Source organism: Scyliorhinus canicula, chromosome 19 (genome assembly GCF_902713615.1).
Source record: "Scyliorhinus canicula chromosome 19, sScyCan1.1, whole genome shotgun sequence".
NCBI lineage: Eukaryota > Metazoa > Chordata > Chondrichthyes > Carcharhiniformes > Scyliorhinidae > Scyliorhinus > Scyliorhinus canicula.
In genome coordinates this window covers 20,698,155-20,721,423 of record NC_052164.1, presented here as the reverse complement: position 1 = coordinate 20,721,423, position 23,269 = coordinate 20,698,155, and the positions used below count along the sequence as shown (strand labels likewise).

General features: G+C 43.1%; 1 protein-coding gene across 1 annotated transcript; it reads left to right on the top strand.

Moving 5' to 3' along the window:
* Nucleotides 1–1,273: 1,273 nt before the first annotated feature.
* Nucleotides 1,274–22,964, top strand: meox1 (mesenchyme homeobox 1). Its single transcript, XM_038779599.1, has 3 exons — nucleotides 1,274–1,969; nucleotides 16,751–16,923; nucleotides 22,249–22,964. The coding sequence occupies exons 1-3, from the start codon at nucleotides 1,474–1,476 to the stop codon at nucleotides 22,441–22,443; spliced, it is 864 nt and encodes a 287-aa protein (XP_038635527.1). The 5' UTR covers nucleotides 1,274–1,473; the 3' UTR covers nucleotides 22,444–22,964.
* The last annotated feature ends 305 nt before the right edge of the window (nucleotides 22,965–23,269 follow it).

The following is a 23,269-nucleotide window of genomic DNA, read 5'->3' as shown; positions in this document are numbered from 1 at the left end:
CCGAATCAACCAATGGCTTAATTTTAAATTCACATCCTTGTATTTAAATCTCTCCAGGGCATTGCCCCTCCCTAACAATGTAACCTCCTCCTACCCTCCGAGAAATGTGCATTCTTCCAATTCTGGCCTGTTGTGCATCCTTTATTTCTTTGGCTGCTACTGTCTGTTCCTGTACCTTCAGTCAGCTAAGCCATGAACTCTGGAATCCCCACCCTCAATCTCTCTGCCTTATTAACTCTCTCTCTCACATCCAGTGAGGTCGCTCAAAACCTACCACTTCCAATAAAGCTTCTGGCTACTTGTCCTTTTGGCTAATGTTTGTCAGATTATGCTCCTGTAAAGTGCCTTGAGACGTCATCCCATGTTAAAGATGCTATATAAATGCAAGTCGTTGGGACATCCTTCTGATTAAAAACGAGGCATTCCTGAAAACAAAGCAAAAAAATACTGTTGCCCTATGGGCAGCACGGTAGCACAGTTGCTTCACAGTGCCAGGGTCCCAGGTTCGATTCCCGGCTTGGGTCACTGTCTGTGTGGAGTTTTCACTTTCTCCCCGTGTCTGCGTGCGTTTCCAGCAAGTGCTCCAATTTCCTCCCACAGTCCAAAGATATGCAGACTAGGTGGATTGGCCATGATAAATTCCCCTTAGTGCCCAAAAAGGTTAGGTGGGGTTACAGGGATCGGGTGGAGGTGCAGGCTTAAGTGAGGTGCTCTTTCCAAGGGCCAGTGCAGAGTCGATGGGCCGAATGGCCTCCTTCTGCACTGTAAATTCTACCATTCTTGCAGCCCCTGAAGTCTCGGGTTTGCAGACTATTCATAAACCCACTGAAATGCAGTCAGTCCGTGCCAACGTCGAGCCCAAGAGCTGGTCTAAGTATTGTCTCTAGCCCCACCACACACTTTTGACTGAATTCAGCCCTGCCCCATTGCGAGAATGTGTAGCTGGTCACACTGCAACAGCGGCAGTGGGGCAGGTGTTGGCTGCCCCGGGTTGCAGCTGAGGCTACCTGGCAGAGACACTGATGGAACTCCGCTGAAAGTGCCCCAAGCCGCGGGAGGGACAACGCCGTCTGGCTCCCCAACCTGCGTCCCTCGGTCTGAAAAAGCCATTAACTCGTGCACATAAAATTTCTGCGCGTACAGTAAGGCTGGCTGATTAATCGCAGCAATGTTTTGCTTGGTTCGAGTGGTCCAACATGTGGTGCTCAACCCCGCCCCTCTCGCATTACACACTATAAACTTGTCACTTTTCCCACCAAAGCACTCAGAGGGAGTCAGGGCTCATTGACTGCGGCCATGTGAGCATTTCATTTTTTTATTTTAAAAAAAAGTTCTGATCATTGCAAATTTCAATTGAAGACTTAAAGTGGGTCAAAAGAACAAAAAAAAAGGTGCGGCATTTTTTTTGCAGTTTGCAGGGTTGTAAGCACTTTTGCCAAGTGCACACACACAGAGCATCTTGCAGCCGCTTCCATGGATCAGGGCGCAGGCAGCTGCATGCGCAATTCGCATTCCGGGGCGGCCGTCTGGGGCTGCATGAGAAATCCACATGCCGGGGCCGGGGTGCCCGGCCTGCACCACTACCCGTCTCCTTTCTCTTTCTACAAGAAGTCGGACGCCGCCGATTTCTCCGCCTACTCGGAGTTCACGTCGCCCTGCCTGGTGTCGGCGGCGCACAGCTTCCCCGGAGAGGAGCGGCTCTACGTGGACCATCACCCGGGCCGCTTCCCCCCCCGCTCCGAGTGGCACATTCCGCCCGCTCCTCCTCCTCCCCCGCCTCCACCACCACAACCAGCACCGCCGACGGCGGCCAGGGACAGACAAACCTCCTGCTTGTCCGCCAATTTCGAAACCAGTGCGGGCTCGCAGCCGGCCGGCTGCGCGGGGACCGGGGATTACAGCAGCCAGCGGGGCACCGCCGCGTCCGACATCGACAAGAAAGCGGCCAGGAGGAAACGCGACGTTTTAGGTGAGGGCAGCGCGGAAACATTTTGTCACTCGTTTGCGAAACGTGAAATAAAACATTCAATCTGTTTTGAAAATCAGCTTTTCCCACCAAACGCAATGTATTAAACTCTTAATTGTCTCTGCGAAAGTTTGTCTTCGAAAGTACCTTGGCTGGCAACAAATTTAAAACTACTTTTTGTACATTTATTCTAAAAGTAGCGAGTTGCAATCCCGCAGCAAGGACATTAAAGATAGTTTCAAATGAGCTCATTTCCCAAAGCTGTTAAATGTCAATTTCGTTCCCCTCTCCTCTGACACTGAATAAAGTCACAAGCGGTGCTTGCGAGTGACAGGCTGCAAGCATTTATAGTGTCTACACCTGTCAAGAGTCAGCTGCAAAAAGTTGCATTCTGGCCCCATCGCTAAACTTTAAAAGGTGAACAGAAAATAAAAACCATCACAAGTTATCTCTGGCTCCAGAACCTTTGCGGAAATTGATTTCGGTGCAATTTCTGACGCTCGCTCCTTTGAAATTGCCGTCTCGTCCGCCAGCCTATCTGGTACCAAATAAAGTTGTGCCCCACATCTTAACCAGCCAGAGCAGTGTAAATTCGACCTCCGCAGGTACCCTGACCTGCCTGAACCAACCTAGTTTTTAATATAATCTAATAATCTTTATTATTGTCACAAGTAGGCTTACACTAACACTGCAATGGAAGTTACTGTGAAAATCCCCTAGTCGCCACACACTTGGGCGCCTGTTCCGGTACACTGAGGGAGAATTCAGAATGTCCAATTCACCAGACAAGCTAAATATGAACGCAACAAATCTTTGTTCGTTCAGGAATTAAAGCCACAGCTTGAGAGAGGGATATAGCGGGACTGACTGGTGTCGAATGAGGGGCAAACCGGGTTCCAGTTGGCATGAGTCAAGATGTTGCCAGCAATACGCTTTATATCAGAATTGAATATGTTTGTCGTGCATTGCCAGAGGCTGTGGATGGTCTTGAGACAATTTCTGTGACTAGGATGTGAGCTATACCTCCACGATCTTTCGCAATGCTAGCCGTTATGCGGAGGAAATACGTTTTAGGTTATTGTCTGAAGGACGGCTCTTTGTTTCTTGCTGCTTTGCAACACCTTAAAATAATCTCTACCCAAACTGCAAAACTTTATTGAAGAGTTAAACGCATGGAAATATTTAACAGATGCTGAACAGTCAATTCTAGGAACAGTTCAGTTGGTTTAAATCAATTTCTTTCTCCAGGTTTTAACATTTAAATTCATTCGTTAGGTTTCAACCTTATAACTGATTCCTATATATTTGCCACTTTATATATTTTCAGTTATTCTCAATCTTAATCAAATAATTAAAATTTATCTGCAGTTTTTTTTAAACATAATTTGCATAAATACAGAGGCTATTCCTAAATCTGTTCCATACAATCTGCATATGTTTTGCATTATCAAAGTTTAATTCGTGCTTTAAAGAGGGCCAGGTGCTAATGTGCTATAGAACCTAAGCCTAAAACTGAGAACAGAATGACCATAGTGGGGCACACATTTATGAAAAATGATAGTATTAAAGTGACTTTTATAAGCAAAGCGTTGTTAAATGTATTCATTTTACACTTTAGGCGTGCCCTGAAACCCAGTGATAATCTCCAGGTGTGTAATGCACAGTTTAATATATATTCAAAAGAACTGCTTTTGAAAAAAAGCAAATTGAATGTCATTTGACACTACAGAAGGGTGTATGTTGGAGTAATATTGCGGTCCCTACAAATTTAATTTCACTTTCAAAATAAGACACTTGATACATATAAAGTAGTGGTTCAGGGAGATGATAAGTTATTAAAGAATTATAACAAAAACATATTTGAACAGACAGTATGTCACTGATAAACACCATGAAATTTCATTGTGGCATTTGATGGACTCCCCTCAATAGTGTATTTCTGACTGAAACGAAAAATAGACAAAGGCTAGCAAAACAGCAAAGCTGAACCTATTGTTAGTGCAGTATCCATGACTCTTTCGATCTACACATCATTTGAGAAAATGTAAATGAATATCACCCAAAATACTGCCCTTATGTAAAACAATTTTCTGATCTGGAGGAGCGAAACTGTTCCAAAATCTAAATGAGTTCAAAGCTATTTGTAATTTCAGAAAAGTTGAAATGAGTTAAGGGGTACACGAACACAAATTTTATGTTGTAACTTGATTCCTGTCTGCTTTTCTACATTTTTTTTTGTTAATTTTAACATTTTTCATAATTTTGTTTTGCGAAATTAGTAACTCCCATACTTGACAATTTTGGAGGAATTTTCTAAGAGCAAGAAAGTTAGTTTGTTAGTAAAGATGTCGCAAATGTCTGAGGTAATCCTTCAGCCTTTGCAATAGTTTTATATTATATATACTACAGTAATTAGGTTGTAAGTAAGCTCATGAAGTATGTTTGAATATGTTTTTTCACCACAATCAATTGAGTTTTGGTGGTTTCGTACTTCTGTGAGCATTGTAGTTTTCGGATAAATTGTTGGTTTTGCATGTGATTACTTGCATTGATTTATTTTCAAATTGGGACATCATATGAAAACTCAGTTGGTCCCAAAGTTGTGGCACCATGTATTTTAATACTTCCTTGTTCTTAATTTTCTACTTTACTTTCAAATCAACACTCTATTTTTCTTTCTCTGGTTTTACATTCAATCTTTCTTGGTTCATTTGTTTGTTACCTTTTATGATTTCATTTTGCTTTGCTTTTTTTCTGTTCTGAATCTGGTTTTGACCTATTATAATTCATTGCTAAAGCTACCTATAATATCTGATACGATTAGCCCAGACTAGAACCGTGGTGTCAAAATATTATCATTGATAAAATGATTATATTTCCCATCATGGATCATAATTTACTTAATTTAATTGTGATATTTTATGCTGAGTAGCCATGAGGGATTTGCTGCAACAACAGAAAGATATTACCTTGATGGTAGTTTCAAAAATAAATCATAAGCTTGTTTAAAATGAACTGATGTACCTTTTTGGCAAGTGAAAATCTTCAAATATATTTACAAGTTGGTATAAATAGTGAGCACTATCTGTCTTGCTTACCAAGTTTTTTGCTCTAGCATTTTCCTGAATTGTGAAAGACTTGCATAAGGAAAGTAACTATAAAAATGGAAAACTATACTTTTTTATTGCCCAGTCACAGGAAAGACCTGTTCCCTTTAACACAAAGCAAAGAATTTTAGAACATGCATCGCCTGGAGAAATGTCCCTTTGAACAAATGCCCCTTTGGACAAAATTAATGCCTATTAAGTAACACATAACGTTGGTGACCTGGTTATTATTCTGTTCTAATACTGAAACAGCTCTTAAACTTGGTTGTTCCTGAAAATGTTTATGTATTTTGTATGTATACATTTTAAGATAGCTACTGGACCTAGAACGTCCTGTAGTCGGCTGCATATCATTGATACCCTTGTGTAAATCACATCATAAATTAACAATGCAGTGAATAAAGGCAACCAATGTCATTATACATAATAACTGAACATAAATTAAACAAAGTGCATCTATTAAACCAAAAAGATGTACCCTAATTTTCAATATTAGTTGTATATGACTTGAACTTGACTCAAAGTGTATTACATTAATTATACCCACGGACTGGATAACATATGCCCAACTAATCAGTATGATCCACTTATTATAAATAAAAGGGTTTTATTTTTAATAAGCAACATCTGGATAAAATTGATTTGACTTTATGCCAGCTTTTTTTTTGGATCGATAGGAGCAAGGTTTGTAAAACTGGTAATGTGGTTATGTTTTATCTATTTCAAAGTCAGTCATCATTGCATGTGCTGTAGTAGGTATGTGCCCTTTTTATCCAATGATTGGAGCCAATACTGACTTATTTCTGGAGTTCGTGGCGGCGCAGTGGTTAGCACTGCTGCCTCATGGCGGCGAGGACCCCGGCCCCGAGTCACTGTCCATGTAGAGTTTGCACATTCTCCCTGTGTCTGCATGGATTTCACCCCCACAACCCAAAGATGTGCAGAGTAGGTGGATTGGCCATGCTAAATTGCCCCTTAATTGGAAAAAAAGTTTTTTAAAAATTTTATATTTCTGGAGTTTTTTGCTCTGGTTTATTAATCTTATTTAAAAAATGATAATGTAGCCAGATCAATCAAAATGGATCAATACATTCTATGACATTATAGAATTCACAGCACAAAATGGAAAATGATGCACCATATAGTTGTAGGCACATAAAGCAAAATGTTGCATTGGTTATATTTGATTTGGTTGCTGCATTGTTCAGGTACTCACAGAAGCAAATGTAGTCCATCTTTGGTATTGAATTTTGATCAAATTTAGGAGCTGTTAAAAGTGGAGGGGAAGCATGGTATCAGTGTGAGCCACTAAATAGTATAATTCTGAAAACAAAAATCGGGAAACTATTTTCAGAAAGCTAATCATAACTTCCGTGAGTAATTGTGTCGCTTTCTCCTTAAGACAGCCCTGTAATAAACTGATCTAGCTTTAAATGTGCAGTTCTATTAGTGTAAGTGACTGCTCTCCATGTGGCTTTCAACCTGCCTAGACAGAACGTAGCTATTTTGTGCAACCCAAATTTCACCAGGTATGAGAGTCACAACTTTTGAAAATCTTGATTCGCAAGACAACTTAAAATAAGAATCTCACCTCAGAATCCGACCTAGAGTTCTTTACATCGCACGTGATATAATTGGCTTCTTTACTAATTAACTCCATGCCCATAAATTAAATCGTGTCTTGGTTAAAACTTCCCATTAACAGTAAATTCACTGGGATTTTAATTGTTTCATGAAGCCAACCTGACTTCAGAATTTTTTTTCATTTATTGCAGGGGGATGTACTTAAATTTTGAAGACGTCTTGGGTTGCAACAGTATAAAGTCTTAATTGTGACTTTTTATTGCATTTTGCCTGACAGTAACACAACAATCCAGCAGGGAATGTTATAATAAATCACAATTGTGTTTTATTTATGGATCAATTCATTTGAGTCTTTCCTGGTTGATCGTAACTGAGAAAGCCTTTCTATTAGCATTAGTGGAGTTGTTGCTGATTGAGTAGAGGAAGTGCTATTGTAGCAGGCTGGCCCTTCAATACATCAACACTTTGTCTCCTTTGTTTCCTCTTTTTTTTTAAACATGGTTTTTTTTTAAATTCAGGTGGGAAAACTCAGGGTTGTGGCTTGGAACCTATTCCCCCTTTCTGCACCCAGAGACTGCAACAGGTCCTCCCAAATCAAATAGACTTACACAAGCTTAGAGCAGGAGCAGACAGTTTGGCCTAACTGGACTATGCTACTGCTCCAGCTCTAAACAAGCCTAAACAAGCAATGCTGTACAGCATGGACATAAGTCAAGCTCCTCTACTTTGCTTCAATCATGAAATCTATTTTCTCTATTTGCAAGTGGCTCATGTATGAAGTGCCATTCCTACTTCACTTTTATTTTATTCTTTCTGCTAACATTTACTAAATGGAAGAAAATATACCCCTATGTGTCTTAACCCCTTAGTAGGAGCACATTTGTAGTACTGATAGCAGATCTGGGTTCCTCACTGCAGGGAAGTTGCAGAATCCTATGCACTTCTCCTCTGGTGGGGGGCAGAGAGGCACTTAATCAGATGGAGGGCGGTAGGTGGGGACCGTGGTACCTTCCCACCTCTATACAGATTAAGTCCATGGCAGGAAGGCCCATGTGTGGCCTTTCTGCCTCACTGCCAATTGAGGCCCTTAAGTGGGCAATTAATAATCCCACTCTCACTAGTATTACCCCAGAGACAGGGCAGGGATTTGCCATGCGGGGTGCACAACAGGCAAAACCTTGTGGGTTGCTTGCTTGTGGAAGCCCCATTCAAAGGCACTCAGTATCTGATCGGGTAAACAAACATGAGCCACCCTCCCCTCCGCTTGCTGCTGCCCCCTCTACCCCCTCTTCTGTGACTTCCCACTCCGTGACCCCATCATTCACCCTTAACCTTTGACCCACTGATGATCCTAGGACTCAGGTGGGTGTCACACTTTGGCAGCAGTCACTACCTCCCCGATGGTGCTGAGGTAGATTAGAGCTGCTGGCCTCTGATTGGCTGGCAGCTCTTCACGGGCAGGACTTTCACCCCTGGAGTCCTTGATCCTGGGGGGAGGCCTGTAGTTGGAGAAACGGAACATGGTAACAGGGAGATCTCATGTTCAGGTTAAACATCAGCACAGACCGGTTGTCTAAACAGTTTATTTCAGTATAGTAACTTCTATGCATGTACAACTCCTAGATAGAAGCCCCAAATGCACCAGTGTGAATTTTCCCAGTTCCAAATGAGTCGGCCATTGAATAACCTCGTAGTGGTAATGATAATTTCATCTTGATTAGGACCAAAGACTGCAGCATTTTGGCTGAAGACTGTGTAATTTTACCCTTGGGAGTCCACCTGTTCAAATCATTCGACTTCAGATGATCTTCCCCTGCAAAAAGGGAGTTCCAACTTTTCAGTTATCTGTTGAAATCAAACCTCTGACCCAGAGATGAAAGAACTCTGTGGTAAACCCACTAATGCACCCAGTCCCCAGGCAGTGGTATTTTACTTTCACAACTGAGAATGGGAATGTCCCCTGCCCGGATGTGTTTTTACAAAAGCCATTAACCAAGTGCTCCTGAAATAAGAAAAGCGAACTATGGGGTTAGAAAATTAGTGCATTTCCCAGTTAGAAGGTATTTTCATTGTTGGGTCATAATTATGCAAGAAATTTATTTAATTTATTGATTGGGTGTTGTCAAAGGGGGCAAGGCCGGTCTTTATTTCCTACCTTAATTGTCCTTGAGAAGGTTGTGATCATGGAATAGAATCCCTACAATGCAGAAGGAGGCCATTTGGCCCTTTGAGTCTGCACTAACCCTCTTAAAGAGCACCCTATCTAGGCCCAATCACCTGCCCTATCCCTGTAACCCCAGCTAACGTTTGGACACTAAGAGGCAATTTACTTTGTCCAATCACCTAACCTGCACATCTTTGGACTGTGGGAGGAAACCGGAGCACCCAGAGGAAACCCAGGCAGACACGGGGAGAATGTGCAAACTCCACACAGTCATCTGAGGTCAGAATTGAACACGGGTTCCTGGCGCTGTGAGGCAGCAGTGCTAACCACTATGCCACCGTGCCACCCTAATGGCGATGAGGCACCTTCTTGATGTGGTGAAAGTACACCCACACTACTGTTAGCGAGGCATTTCCAGTATTTTGATCCAGCAACAATGAATGAATGGTGATATAGTTCCACATTAGGGTAATTGGAGGGGAACTTGCAATTTATGTTGTCTTCTATGTGATAGAGGGATGAATTTGGATGGTGCTGTGGAAGACGCTTTGGCGAGTTGCTGCAGACAAAGAGTTGGAAAGTAGGATCGGGCTCAAGTTCTTTTTCAGCGCAAAGCAACACAATGGGACGAATGGTCTCCTTGTATGCCATAATTTTTCTATCTTAATACTGCAATAAGAATATGAGCTATATAGAGGGCGACACACATTGAACTGAAACATTGAAGAAATGTTCGGTGAGAATTTTATTATTAGCAGAAGTTATGGAAGTTACAAAGTAGCTAAACATATGGAATAGAAACGGCATACACAGACACTTTTAGGGCACATTTTAAAACCAAAAATACGGTCACTTCCAATAAGTGGCACTTGGCAAGGCTGCGCCATTGCACAACTTTGAATGTATTAACTTCTCGGAATCAAATCTCGGATAAAATAGTCACAATTGGTATTTTTACTAAGCCTGTGATGATAGGTTGGGGAGTTTATTGACAGGCTACAGTCCTGGAATAGCCAAGAATTTCCTGCTTTGAAAATTCCATTCACAATATGCCATGTTAGTCAGCAGGGCAGATGTGCATCTGCTACATTGCAAATTTTTACTGCACATTTATTAATTCCTTTTTATTTTCAAGACACAATTGACAGATCATTACACAGATACCAATTGGTAAAATACTGCATTTTCACAAACGTACTGAGTGCACATCTAAAATGATCTAAAATGTAGCTGAGGAGGTAATGCACATACCAGAAGCATCTTCCATCCCACTGTCTTGAAAATTACTATTGTCATTGCTATATAAAACCATAACATACTTATAACCATTTTCCCCACTGCCATTTTAAAGGAGACATTGGCACATTTATTGGTCCAAGATTTCTATAGGATAGCAGAGAGGAAACTGAAAAGTAAATTTGTTCAGTCTCTTGCCTTTTCCCTCTGGGACTTGGGTTCAAATCCTGCTGATCTTAATTTGATGGAAGAAGCATCTGTTTGCTCGATGAGTCCTCTCTGAAACGGTTCTTGGCAGTCCCAGTCCAGTTCCAAATGTATAGGGATGCAACTCAATTGGAAATGTGATTCATAAGAGATGGCAAGGCAGCCAGTATGGCAATGCTTATCACACTGGTGCAGGGTAGCCATTTGAAGTTGGGGGTGAGTGTTGGTGTGTGGTTGGCATGGGGTCCGTAGGAGAATAGTGTGAGCTACATATTTATTTCTGGGCAATGTGGCATTTGTTCCTCATCCCTCGATATTCTGCAAAGGTGATGATGGGTCTCCTTCTTGAACCTGCTGCAGTCTTTATATCGGTGATGATCTCACAATGGTTTCTGGTGGTGCTTTGCCTCGTTGGGAAGTGATTGATGCTGACACTTGGTGGAAAGAGTTCTGTGTCCAAGTGCTGATGTTCGTCAGTTTGATTAGCTTAAAATTCAAAAACATAACAGAGAGGAATTTGACAGTTTGTATGATAGCATTGTAGCTGGTAATTTGCAGGGAAGTTAAACAACAACTAGCGCTGCAGAATCTTTCTTATTTATAGTGTGGGAGGAACAGGCCTGATAGGCTGAACAGTCTTTTCGTGCTTAATGCTCATCTTAGAACATAAACTTTATTTACACTATATTTATATCCTGAAGGAAGCATATCTTCCCTGCTAATTGTATATTTTTAAAAAACAATAGTGAAGGTAAAAACCAATGAGAGAGTCCTGAAAGTTGACTTGGAAATTTCAGCCGACAAGAAAAAATTATTTTTTGTCTGAATGTGGTAATACTGATATAATTACTAACATTTTGCTGCAGTAAAATACTTTTCCCTTGCTAGAGAAAATGCTGGGAGATTCTGTGACAACTCCACTTTTTAACTAAGAAATGTAAATCATCAGAATCCTTTTAAAATTTTGAGTTCCCATTTTTTTTTTAATAAAGCTTTTCTTTCCCCTTGAGGCTATTTCCCGGTTCCATCGGTATTCCTGATCAGTGAACCATCTGTAGCTGACAGGGCAGGCGTCTGGCCGGCTTCCCTCCCACGGCCAATAATGTGCAATGCACATTTGAGGCGCACATCAACAAAAGGACGATTCTCTCCAGTTTTCCCTCTTCCATTTTAGGAGGAAGCTTGGCTTTCGCTCAGCGCTTGGCAAACACATTTTGTTGCAATCAAGGCTCCTCTGACATGTGGGGATATTTAATAGATCCCCAATGAAATGTCCCGCAGCACTTTAAGGTGCATTTCACGTTCAACGTGTCAGCGACTCGGACTTGCTGATGGTTCAGTGCATGTGGAGCCACACAGCATCTTTTTATTTCTGTTTTAATTTGTGCTGGGGCAATGCAACTTGCACTATGGATTTCAAACAGGACTTTTGGAGGAAGTAGCATGATCCTTTTAAAAGCAGATGTCATTTGGAATTCTGTCATGGTTGAGCTCATTGCAATTAAGACAAATTACATTCCCATTACATTTGACATTGCATATCTATCGTTTTTACACCTTCTGGATACATATGCCTTTTCTAATTGTTGCCATTCTTCAACAAACCCCATTGCAATGTAATGTTGCAATATATGTTTTCTTCTTCCCTCATTGTAACCACAGTTTGGTTCATAGTTGCTATATCAAAGCTATACCTTGCAAGGCGCAGCACTGCATCAGAGATTTCACTATTTAGAACAAAACTTGATTATTTGGCCATGATGATAGTTCCCGCAAAGGTTTTATGAAATTTTACCTAGAAAGAAAGTCTGGCATTTATATGTTACCTTTCATGATCTTGGGACATCCCAAAGCAATTTACAATCCTACATTTGAAGCGTATCCACTGTTGCAATGAATGAAAGGCGGCAACCAATTTTCCCACAGCAAGGCCACTCCGATAGTAATGAGATAATCTGTTTCAGTGATGCTCTTTTAGCATCAGCCAAAATGCTAGGGATAAAGCTCTTCCTCTCCTTCAAGTAATCTGATGTGATCTCAGCGGTATCTGAGCGGGAAGGCCAGAGTCATGCTTGGACGCCACACCTGAAAGATAGCACATCCAACAGGGATACTACTCTCTCAATCCTGCACTGGATTGCAAGCCTAGATTATGTGCTTGATTTTCTGGCATTGCTGTTGAACCCACAAACGTCTGGATCAGCGGCCAGAATGCTATTGCTCATCCAAGACTAAAGCCCCCTCCCCAATTTGACTCTGTTGGTTTGATTCACAGATTGTGCTCATGAGCTGACTCAATTTGAGGCATTGGATATCGGGGATACAATAATTGGCCTCAGCAACTTTGAACTGGGGAAGGGAAAAATCACCCAGTATTCTATTTATGGTCATCTTCTGGTCGTGCTGCTGGGAGGTGAATGTACGTGGACCTCTGATAAGAACAACAACTGCAAGCAGTCAATTTTCTGTTGAAATGCTACATGTTCTCAACGAACTGTATCCCACCATGATACAGAAGGGCGAAATTTCAAAAAGATTAGAAACTTAGACCGCGATCAACTTTCTATTTCAGATGCTGCAGGACCAGTTCCGGTTCAAGTTGGCAACCTGACCATAAAAGATTTTTGTTAAAAACCCATAATGTTCTGTCGGGTTGGAAATCTGCCTGACCTTTCCCCAATCTGGCCACTGTGACTCCAGACTCCGAAATCTGGTTGACTTTTAAATGCCCTGTGAAATGGCCCTGGATAGATTAAAAAAAGATGGCTCCCCATTAGGCCTGGGCACCAAATGCTGACTTTGTCAGAAATCTCAACATCCTATCGATGATTGAATCACAAAATTAGGTTAAGATTTTGAAGAATCACAAAATCAGGTTAAGATTTTGAAGAATCACAAAATCAGGTTAAGATTTTGAAGCTGGTCGAGAAAGTAACATTATTTCAAGATTTTAGTAAACGTCAACTGAGAATATTCCTGAGATACGTTTTTCAAAAAAAAAGAAACTAGTTGCCCGTAATTTTACTTTGGGATGTCCTAAGGAGACAAATGTAGGTTCTTTCCCGTTGAATAACAATGCTATTTTGTTTTTGTAGGAGCAGTTTGTCCTTTTTGTTACCATTACGAGCAACTAGCTGCAAGTAATAGAAATCACCAGTTGAATGAATGAAAATTGCTTATTGTCACGAGTAGGCTTCAATGAAGTCACTGTGAAAAGCCCCTAGTCGCCACATTCCGGCGCCTGTCCGGGGAGGCTGGTACGGGAATCGAACCGTGCTGCTGGCCTGCTTGGTCTGCTTTCAAAGCCAGCGATTAGCCCTGCGAGCTAAACCAAGTTCCAAGGATGTTTACGGCACAGGAGGCGCCATTTGGCCCAGCATGCCTGTGCTAGCCTGAGCTAGCCCTAATTCAAACACCACTCCCACATTGTAATGAGCCAATGCACATCAGTCAGTAGGTGACCAATGATTTCACACTTCACACTTGTAGAGCCCTCGGTGTAGTAATTGCTGTTCAATGACACCAATACTGGCCATCAGCATTTGACACGACATTCAGCTGCCAGGAAAAGCAATTTGCCCATACATCGGTTCACCTCCTTGGCCTATATTGTAACGCAGGCATTGTCAACGTGGGGGCACGACCTGCGGGTGGGTTCGGGTAGGTGTAGGGAGGGGCGCGGAGCCGTCCGTCGTGGCGCTCCCGATCGTGCAAATCCATGCGACAGCCACAGCAGCCAGCTTTTAATAATGCTGGCTGCAAGCTGCCTTCAAAGTGGCATGCGTGCCTGCTCATCGGTGCGCATGCGCATTTGCCACCGATGAGGGGGCATGCATACGCAGTGCGGCCGCATTTTAAAAAATCTGCCCGCAGCTTTTTTGAAGGACGTTCGCAGCCGGCATTATTAAAAGCCGGCTGCAAAATGGTCGGGGACAATGATGTGATGGGTTGCTTTCTGAACTTTGATGCTGATGAAGTGGAAGTAACTTACTCCAAGAATGATGAGTGATCCAACGATGGTTTCACCGCAGCTGTAACTTCAACCAAGAGATGTCAACTTTTTTAATCTTGATTTTTAAACATCCCAAAACAAAGTGCCTGCAGGTCTTATTTGGAAGCTTTATCAATTAATTGATTTTTTAAGTGTCTTTTTTTTTACATTTTTTAATTGTAATGTTTAGGTGAAATGTGGTGAACCTCCAATTTCTAGAGGATGAAAACATTTTCAATTTCTGCACTGTTTTCCTGTAAAATGTTATCAAATTAACCCCCGAACCCCCCCGAACCTCCCCGAACCTGTGTTAGAAAAAAGCCGGCTGCTGCCCGCGAATTTGTGCAATCGGAGATGCAGAAGATTTTTTTTTAAATTCTATGTAACCATCCTGCCTGAAGGGAGGCAGAGAGCAGGTCACAACCCCCAAACATTAACATCACCTGCTTTGGGCGTGATTGCGATTCCCCCATTTTGTCAGAAGCAAACAAGGTAAGAGAAAATGATGGGTCACAAAGGTTGGCCGGCGTGGGTCGCAAAGGTTGGCCGGCGTGGGTCGCAAAGGTTGGCCGGCGTGGGTCGCGAAGATCGGTCGGGTTGGGTCCCAAAGGTTGGCCGGTTGGTAAAAGTGGGTCCCCCGAAAAAAAGTTTGGAAAAACACTGTTGTAACGAATAATGGGAGCAAGTTCGAGCCCACACACTGGCTTCGTTGTTCAAGATAACGGTTGCAAATCTGCCTTTGCAATTTAAGTGACAGTTTAGTTCTGATCTCTGATTTTGGATTCAACCTCCATTCCCAGACTTGTGCATATAATCTAGATGCCGAAGCATCACTGGATTTTTAGTGGTGCTGAGTTTTTAGATGGAGCATTAAGCTGGAGCCATGTACAGCAGGACATTAAAAAAAAATCAATGGAACAGTTCGAAGAGCAAAGAGTCCTATCTGCATCCCATCCAATATTCAACGAACAATACTCAAATGGATTAATATGTCAGTTATTTCATTGCTGCCTGTGTGATCTTACTGTGCACAAGTTACCTGTTGCATTTGTCCAAATGACTGCACTTCAGAAGTAAGCCATTGGCTTTTGGACATCCCTAGGATGTGGAAGGCACTACATAAATGCAAGTTCCTTCCACTTATGCTACTTGAATCTCGCAATTAGATTACAACTTTCTAACCTCTCGCAAATAATAACTATAAATAATAATTCTTGCATTATTGCATTAAAATGTCTCAAAGCATTCTATCCAATGCATTACTTCTGAAGTGCAGGAAGTGAGCTGCAAGCAAATGTGGCAGTCATTCTGCGCAGCAACATCCACAAACAGCAATGAGATAAATGACCAATTAATCTTTTTTTTTGGTAATAGCGATCGAGGTCGGGGGAATGGTGGCCAGGACACCATGAGGACTCCCTGCCCTTGTTTGAATTCTGTTGTGGGCTCCTTAGCAACCGGCGGAGGCATACAGGACCTCATTGTAACACCAAAAACTGTGACCTCTCTGACACTGAGTCACTCCCACCGTGTTGCACTGGAGAGCTGACTTGCCGTATGACCTGAAGCATTGACATGGAGTTAAAACTCATTATTCTCTATGTATATATCATAAAACTCAAGGAAACATGGGGCTGCATTTTACTGGGGGAAGCTCGGGGAACTGCTTGTCTCCTCAGTAGGAAGTCAGCTGGTACCCGACATGTGGGCAAGAAGCCTGCCCTGCAGCCATTATATGTTGGAGCTGAGCTAAACTTCCTCATTGAGACTGTGTCTTGGAGGGAAAGCAGCAAGGAAGGGAGTCATAGAGCCGTACATCGCAGCAAAGTCCCTTCGGCCCATTGAGTCTTCACCAACAATAACTACCCCTCAATCAATTTCTCCACATATCTGAACTCCCTAGTATCACCCTGTAAATCTCTTTGGTATCCTCTCCAAAGCTTTGACCTCCTCCTTATAATGTGACACCCAGAGTTAGACACAATACTCCAGCTGAAACCTAGCTTGGTATTTGTAGATTTGGCATGACTTCTGTGTTGGGTTATCAGTGCCTTTTTTACAAAGCTGAGTATCACATTTACTTTCTCAGCTTGCCCCATCACAGTGGGGGTGGGTGCGCAGTGGGTGGTGTCCCCGATGCGCATGGGGCACGCCTGAATGAGCTGGCTCCTCTTTCTTCCTTTTCATCTAGACCACAAACACCAGTCTGCCCACTCCGACCCAGCTGCCCATGCCAACCATAATACGGCGTGGGCAGCATATTATCCCAATCAAAATGTTTCCTAACAAGCCTAATTAACCGTTAATTATTCATTTAAACAGTGCGCTGCCAATTTTAGCATATTTTTGGGATCAGCTGAGGGGGGCAGGAAGGCTACCCACCCAACACATGTTAAATGTGCCCCTCCATCCTGCCGAAAAACGGCTGGTGGGGAGCCATCCAATCCAGCCCATGGATATTGTTTATAATCATATGCTGTTATAACTTGTTACAGAAACTCAAGATTCAAATTACAAGTCAGAGTCTAACAGCAAGGCCAGAAAAGAAAGGACAGCGTTCACTAAAGAACAGATTCGAGAACTAGAGGCGGAATTTGCCCATCATAATTACCTGACCAGACTGAGGCGATACGAGATAGCAGTTAACCTGGATCTCACAGAAAGACAGGTGAATATTTTACTGGTTTCAATATTCTTGCAACTGATTAATAGGGACATATTTTACCTATTGTACTCCACCTTCTGCTACTTTTTACATCTTTAGATGCCCTTGTGGTAGTCAACACTGTTGTATATATCACATATGAGGTGTAATACGGTAAGGCTTCTGTACTACAGGTACGGGGATAGATCCCTGCCTGCTGGCTCCGCCCAGTAGGTGGAGTATAAATGTGCGTGCTCACCGAGCTGCAGCCATTTCAGCAGCAGCTGCGGGAACCTACACATCTCTGCTTAATAAAGCCTCGATTACACTCTACTCTTGTCTCGTCGTAATTGATAGTGCATCAGCCCTCACATCTATGCTTCATCTCTCACACTGTTACTGGAGTCACTACGTTTTTGCTTGTTGCAATGCGCTTGAGACTCCAGAATCCTTCACTGGGGAAGCAGCAAGCCATTTCTTTCCGATCGTCCAGGCAACTGGAATTTTGCCATCTAGGGAACAAAGAGCACAAGCCAGCACCCAATGTTGCCCGAGTGCGACATTGCCTGTCATGGGAACATATACCCATGCAGGACACTGTTCATCTCCAAGACAATTTTGTGATGGTAAAAATGAGGAAAACTGTGCAAATGTAACATTTCCTTACCCCACACCAGCCAGGCTGGAGTCTGCCTGGTAAGGCTACCAGTTAGTATTGAATTACGAGTCCCGTAGTGAGCACCGATCCCACTAATAATAGTTGATGGAGAATGCCTGGATTGAGTTTTTTCAATACAGGATCCTTGTAGTCAAGAGCAAAGAGAGATTGGTGCCTTTTCTATTCTGACCCAGTCCTAAAGCTGAAAGGGTAATGTTCTGCACACTGAGTTACCACAGCACACTCATACAGACACGATAGGGATGGGAACCACAAGCAATGTGGGAGTCTGACTCAGTAATCATGCGGTTTGCCAAATTTTATTATTTTTGGACTTATATTGAGGATTTGCAATGGAAATTTTTAAAGTGCAAAATTGCATTCTTGAACAGCACCAGGGCTTTCCTGAATATAACCGGAGCAGTGCAGAAATTGGGAATAGATTGAAGACCACTGTTTGATCAAGAAAATGCGGAATTAAAGAGCTCGTCCTCAGTCTTCCATTTATACAAAAGCAAGGAGCTGGCCATGGGGGAAAATATATAAGCATGTTTGCAATGCTGCTGCGCCCAGTGCTTTTGAAGAAATTGCTCTCCTCCCCAGAAGACTTATGAGCTGACACTTCGGAAAGAGTGGAATTTTGCATTTTCCTACTTTCCTTCCATTTGTGCAAATTGTGTTGTTCACTGTTGCTGGACAGCCATTAACCCCCTCCCCGCATGTTTCTATAGGCAGCAATTAACCCCCCCCCCCCCCCCCCCCCCCGCCACCTCCTTTCACCACCAACCCCAAATCTTCCCCCAAACACTTTATCCATCTCCCATGCCTTCATGTGAGGACAGAGACAGTGAGAGGCAATGGACAATGGAGGCGGATTTCATCTTTGCTGCTCTCACACACTGCTGAGTAAGTGATTTAAGGCTCAGACAGAGGAATGGAAACCAGTTTCCACCACCCACAGAAAACAATGCGGGGAGGAGAGGGTCATGCGTCCATATAAATACACAAAGTACTTTCCAGAACACTAGCAGGACAGAAGAAAATGCACCCGCATTGCCAAAGTAAATGCGAGACTATTTTGGTTTGAGGAACTAAAGTGACTAAGTCACTTGTTTTTATTGAGTAACGCCATTTGTGAAGAACATTTGCGTCCAAACATTCAATCACCCCCAACAGCAGCAAAAGTGCTAAAACAACACAAAACCTGCCGTGCCTCATTTGCGTGGAATCTGGTTACAATTGATTCCTCCTAAAACAGGCCATAACCTTCTGCCCATTTTAAGAGCTATTGCTCTTTTATTTTAAATGCTGTTAAATCGCTCGAATTGGAACAGCTCTGTCTGGCTGGGCTGCAGAACTGGAGGAAGGAAAAGACCTGGATTTCGAGGTTCAAATGTTTTCAGTTGCCGAGGCAGATGCTGAGAGTTAGAAGTCCTGATTGCCAGGTGGAAACCTCGACTTAAAGAGGAACTGCCAATATTTTGAGGAGTGAAGACGAAGCGAAATTTTAGGCCGAAAATATTTTTCGGCCGGGGAATGTTTTTGACACACCACATGTGATTACCGGGGATGGCATTACGAAAACCTGAGGTACACGTCAGGATTTCTGTCCAAAGATGGGCCGGTTCGGTCGACTGGCCACGCTAAATTGCCCCTTCGTGTCTAAAGGTTAGGTGGTGTTATGGGGATAGGGCAGGGGAGTGGGCCAGGGTAGGGTGCTCTTTCAGAGGGTCAGTGCAGACTCGATGGGGCCTTCCTCTGCACTGTAGGGATTCTATGACTCTATTCTATGAACCTGCTACTGGTCCTTTCCTGTCAACATTGACACGGAATCATTTTGAAAGCTGCATTTAAGTATCTCTTTTTATAAATCACAAAATGTCCTCCAGGTTGTGGGACTTAATTGTGAGCGGATGGGAACACTGCAACAAATAAAAAAGCAAGGGGAGGGTTTGTGTTCGATTCCAGGGTAATAATGTTTCTTTAGAAAAAAAAAACGTTAAATTAAACAGAAGACCCTTGAAAGAATCCAAAAATCTGAGCCTAAACTACAATTTCTAATTCAGCAGCAATGTGATCTATTGGCAAAAATATTAAATTATATTTGTTCTGAAGTCCGTACTTCTGTTGAGTGAATTGGAGCTGGAAAGTCAGAACAGTTTCCTGTTTACACTGGCTCTATTTATTTCTGTAGGTGCGAATTCCTGTTATTTGAGCATATTTTCCTCCTCAATTTTCTCTGGCCTTAGCGTATCCCTTTTACTTGGCTGCTGGCATTATTGTTTGCAAGTGCAACAAACTTTTTTTTATAAAAGATACTGCGTATCTCTTCATTGCTCTAACATTCCCCACGGCAGACTGGCCATGGGAAGCTTCAATGGCAATGTTTCCATGTGATTTCCTTGTATTTCTGGTAAGTGAATATAGTTTTGTGGAAAACCAGTTATTCATGGAATAGGAATTTGGTTGTATAAATGCGGTATTGTGCAATTTACAGATTAATCACTGTATGAGCCCTCAAGCTGTTGGTTGTGGCATTTGTTGTTCCAGTGGCATGTAGTCCCTATTTATTAGCTGAGGTAAGAATTAACCCATTAAATTCCTAATTGATTTGAAAGCAGAGGTTGATGGGGCTTATCTGTTTGGTGCAGTGTGCCTTCAAAGGTGAAGAACGTTAACACACCCAGAGAGTCTATGGGCGGAATTCTCTGATAATGGGGCTATGCCCCCACGCCAGCTGGGAAACGGGCGCAAATCCCTCTGGACTTTCCTGGAGAAAGTCCAGAGTGATTCTCCGTTTTGAAGGGGGCTAGCAGAGCGTGAGAGTAGTCCACGCAGCTCCGGCTGCCGATACGGAGCCTGCACTTCAGGCCACGGTTCTGCGCATGCGCGAGGCAGCCGCCTATGGCAGCGGCCCTGCGCAACATGGCAGTCCCACACAGTAGGCCAGCCCTGACAATATAGAAACCCCCCCCCCCAAGATCGCCGATTAGTGGCCCCCGATCGTGAGCTTGGCCGTCCTGGAGGCACCCCCATGGTGATGGCTCCCTCTCTCCTCCCCCCCCCCCCCCCCCCCCGTCCCCCCGACCACCAGGGTGGCCGCGGACTAGTTCCGCAGCCGCCACTCCAAGCTGCCGCCAGTGGAGCCATGAGTGAACCATGCCGGCGGAAACCCGGCCAGTTGTCGGCAGAGAATCGCCGTGTGGGCCTCTTTCAATGGTCCCCGATTGGCGGCGATTCTCCGCTCCCCGGATTGTGGGTCTGACGCCCCATTCTCCACCCCCGCGCCGAGCGTGATTGCGGCGCGGAGGCGCGGAAAAACCCGGCCTATATTTGTTGTTTGGGAGTGCAGGAACACACAACTTTAGTTTGCAGAATGTGAAGTAATAAATGAAATATTCCATAGATCTGCCATTAAATTGGAGTGCATATTCTGGTGTCCACACTCTGAGGCATGATGTCGCGCTTGAAGCTCGCCAACCCCTTGCCTTTACGATATTACAAGCAAGTAGTCCGAAAATATTTGGAATGGTCAAGTACCTTTTCAAAGAACCTTTGCTTCAGTTTCACCAAGCAAGCATGTCCCCTTTTCAGAGGAATGAAATAAATGAAGAACGAGACTGAAAACGAAACAAAGGAAACGTAATGGGTGGAATTTTACCAAACATTGACAGTCTGTTCCAGTGTGTAAATCCCGCTGGTGCCAGCGGTGGGAAATTTCTTGAAATATTGAGCCACTCTGAGGGAAAAAAAGTGTTTTAACCACGTGAATCGCGCCGTGCTTGTGGAAACCTCCTGCTGATTCGATCAACCCGGGGCAATTTAATCTGTGCAATCAGTAAGGAGCTCCATATAAACGCCTCGCCCACACTTGTCTTTCTTTATAATCTTGATTGTCACAAGTAGGCTTACATTAACACTGCAATGAAGTTACTGTGAAAAGCCTCTAGTCACCACATTCCAGTGCCTGTTCGGGTTCACAGAGGGAGAATTCAGAATGTCCAATTCATCTAAAAGCACGTCTTTCGGGACTTGTGGGAGGAAACTGGAGCGCCCGGAGGAAACCCACGCAAACACAGGGAGAGCATGCAGACTGCGCACAGACAGTGACCCAAGCCGGGAATTGAACCTTGGACCCTGGTGCTGTGAAGCAACAGTGCTAACCACTGTGCTACCGTGCCACCGTTCTAGATCAGTTAGACGGAATGGCTGGCAGGAAGATAGCACTGCGATTCACAGAGGGAGACCTGACCAAACTCTACAATGGTGTTCAGTAGATCCGGGATGTCCTCTATCCACGGTCCCGCAGACATCCTTTCAGCAAGGCCACCATCCCGCCTGGGCGGCTGTGGCAGCCTCAGTCAGTGCCAGTTCACTGCAGAAGAGCAGAGGGCAACAGCGCTGCAAAAAGGATGATTGACCTTCTTTGTGCGGCAAACTCTGAAACCTGGAGGACTTTAAAAATGAGAACGAAAGTAACTTTAAAAGTTGATGATGACCATTATATTTCTATTTTAGCAATTTATTCCCTGACAATTCCGCTTCTAAATCAGTCCAGCTGTGGAGTAACTATCTCATTGGTTGGCCAAGATTTTAACCAGGGGAATGCAACGTGGAATAATATATTTTTAGGGAGGGAAAGCATTTCCATGTGAACTGTAAATTCCTACTCTTTTTATTCTTTCTTTTAGGTGAAGGTCTGGTTCCAGAACCGAAGGATGAAGTGGAAACGTGTGAAAGGTGGGCAACCCATTTCACCGCAGAGTCAAGAACCGGATGATGTGGACTGCGTGACCCCCGACTCAGATCTCAGGAATGCAGATGGGAAAGGTCACATGGTGGGCTTAGTGGACAATAAGGAAACAATCCAGGACAGTATCAGATAAATCCATTGGCCTCACCCAACACGTTCAGACTCTACCGTGCCTTAAATTGGGGGCTATCGCATATTTAATATCGGGTGTCAATTTGTTCAAGCTTGAACGAAAATTTGAACATTTCAGAAACATCGCCTTGGATTCAATCAGCTCCTAAACCAAAAATTCAGTGGTTGTTGACCATGAAGATTTCACTTCTTTATTACAACCAAGAGGGATCAGAATCAGAACTGGAAATCTATTGCGCCATTGCTCATTCCAACAAATGTCATTTATTTTGTATTTTTTAAAGAAAATTAGCTTGCAGGTTTGTTGTATAAATAATGCGAACACTTCAGTTCCTGCCTCAATAAGTTAAATAACAACATATCGATTTATGAAGATAAAACCATGAATGGAAGTGAACAGTTCCTCTGTAGTAGCAATTTTTCCAACATATATTAAGGTGTATGTAAAATAAACCAATTCAGTAGAATGCAATATGTTAAATGTTCATTTTATATCATTAAACCTTTGTTAATGATTTATAACATCTGTTTTCAAGTGATTTATTTCTAGGTGGCGTTTTTAAGAGCATCAGGATATGATATATCAAATCAGCGCCTGCAATTGGAATTAATTTAAGGTTCATATTTATTTAAATAATGGGCAGAAGAATTTAACATCACGCAATTAATTTACAACCATAGAAGATTACAGTGAATATGGAGGCTGTTTTGCCCATTATGTCTGTGCCAACTCTTTGCTAGCGCAATTCAAAATTAATTCCACTGGACTGCTTTCTCCCCGTGGCCCAGTATCTTCCTGAGCTTCAAATGTTGATTTACTTGTCATT

Bases quoted from the DNA above. Each gene is read 5' to 3' on its own strand.
- meox1 (XM_038779599.1), top strand. From the start codon at position 1,474: ATGGATCAGGGCGCAGGCAGCTGCATGCGCAATTCGCATTCCGGGGCG. The intron at 1,970-16,750 runs GTGAGGGCAGCG...AACTTGTTACAG, and splicing joins GAGGAAACGCGACGTTTTAG to AAACTCAAGATTCAAATTAC. The intron at 16,924-22,248 runs GTGAATATTTTA...TCTTTCTTTTAG, and splicing joins TGGATCTCACAGAAAGACAG to GTGAAGGTCTGGTTCCAGAA.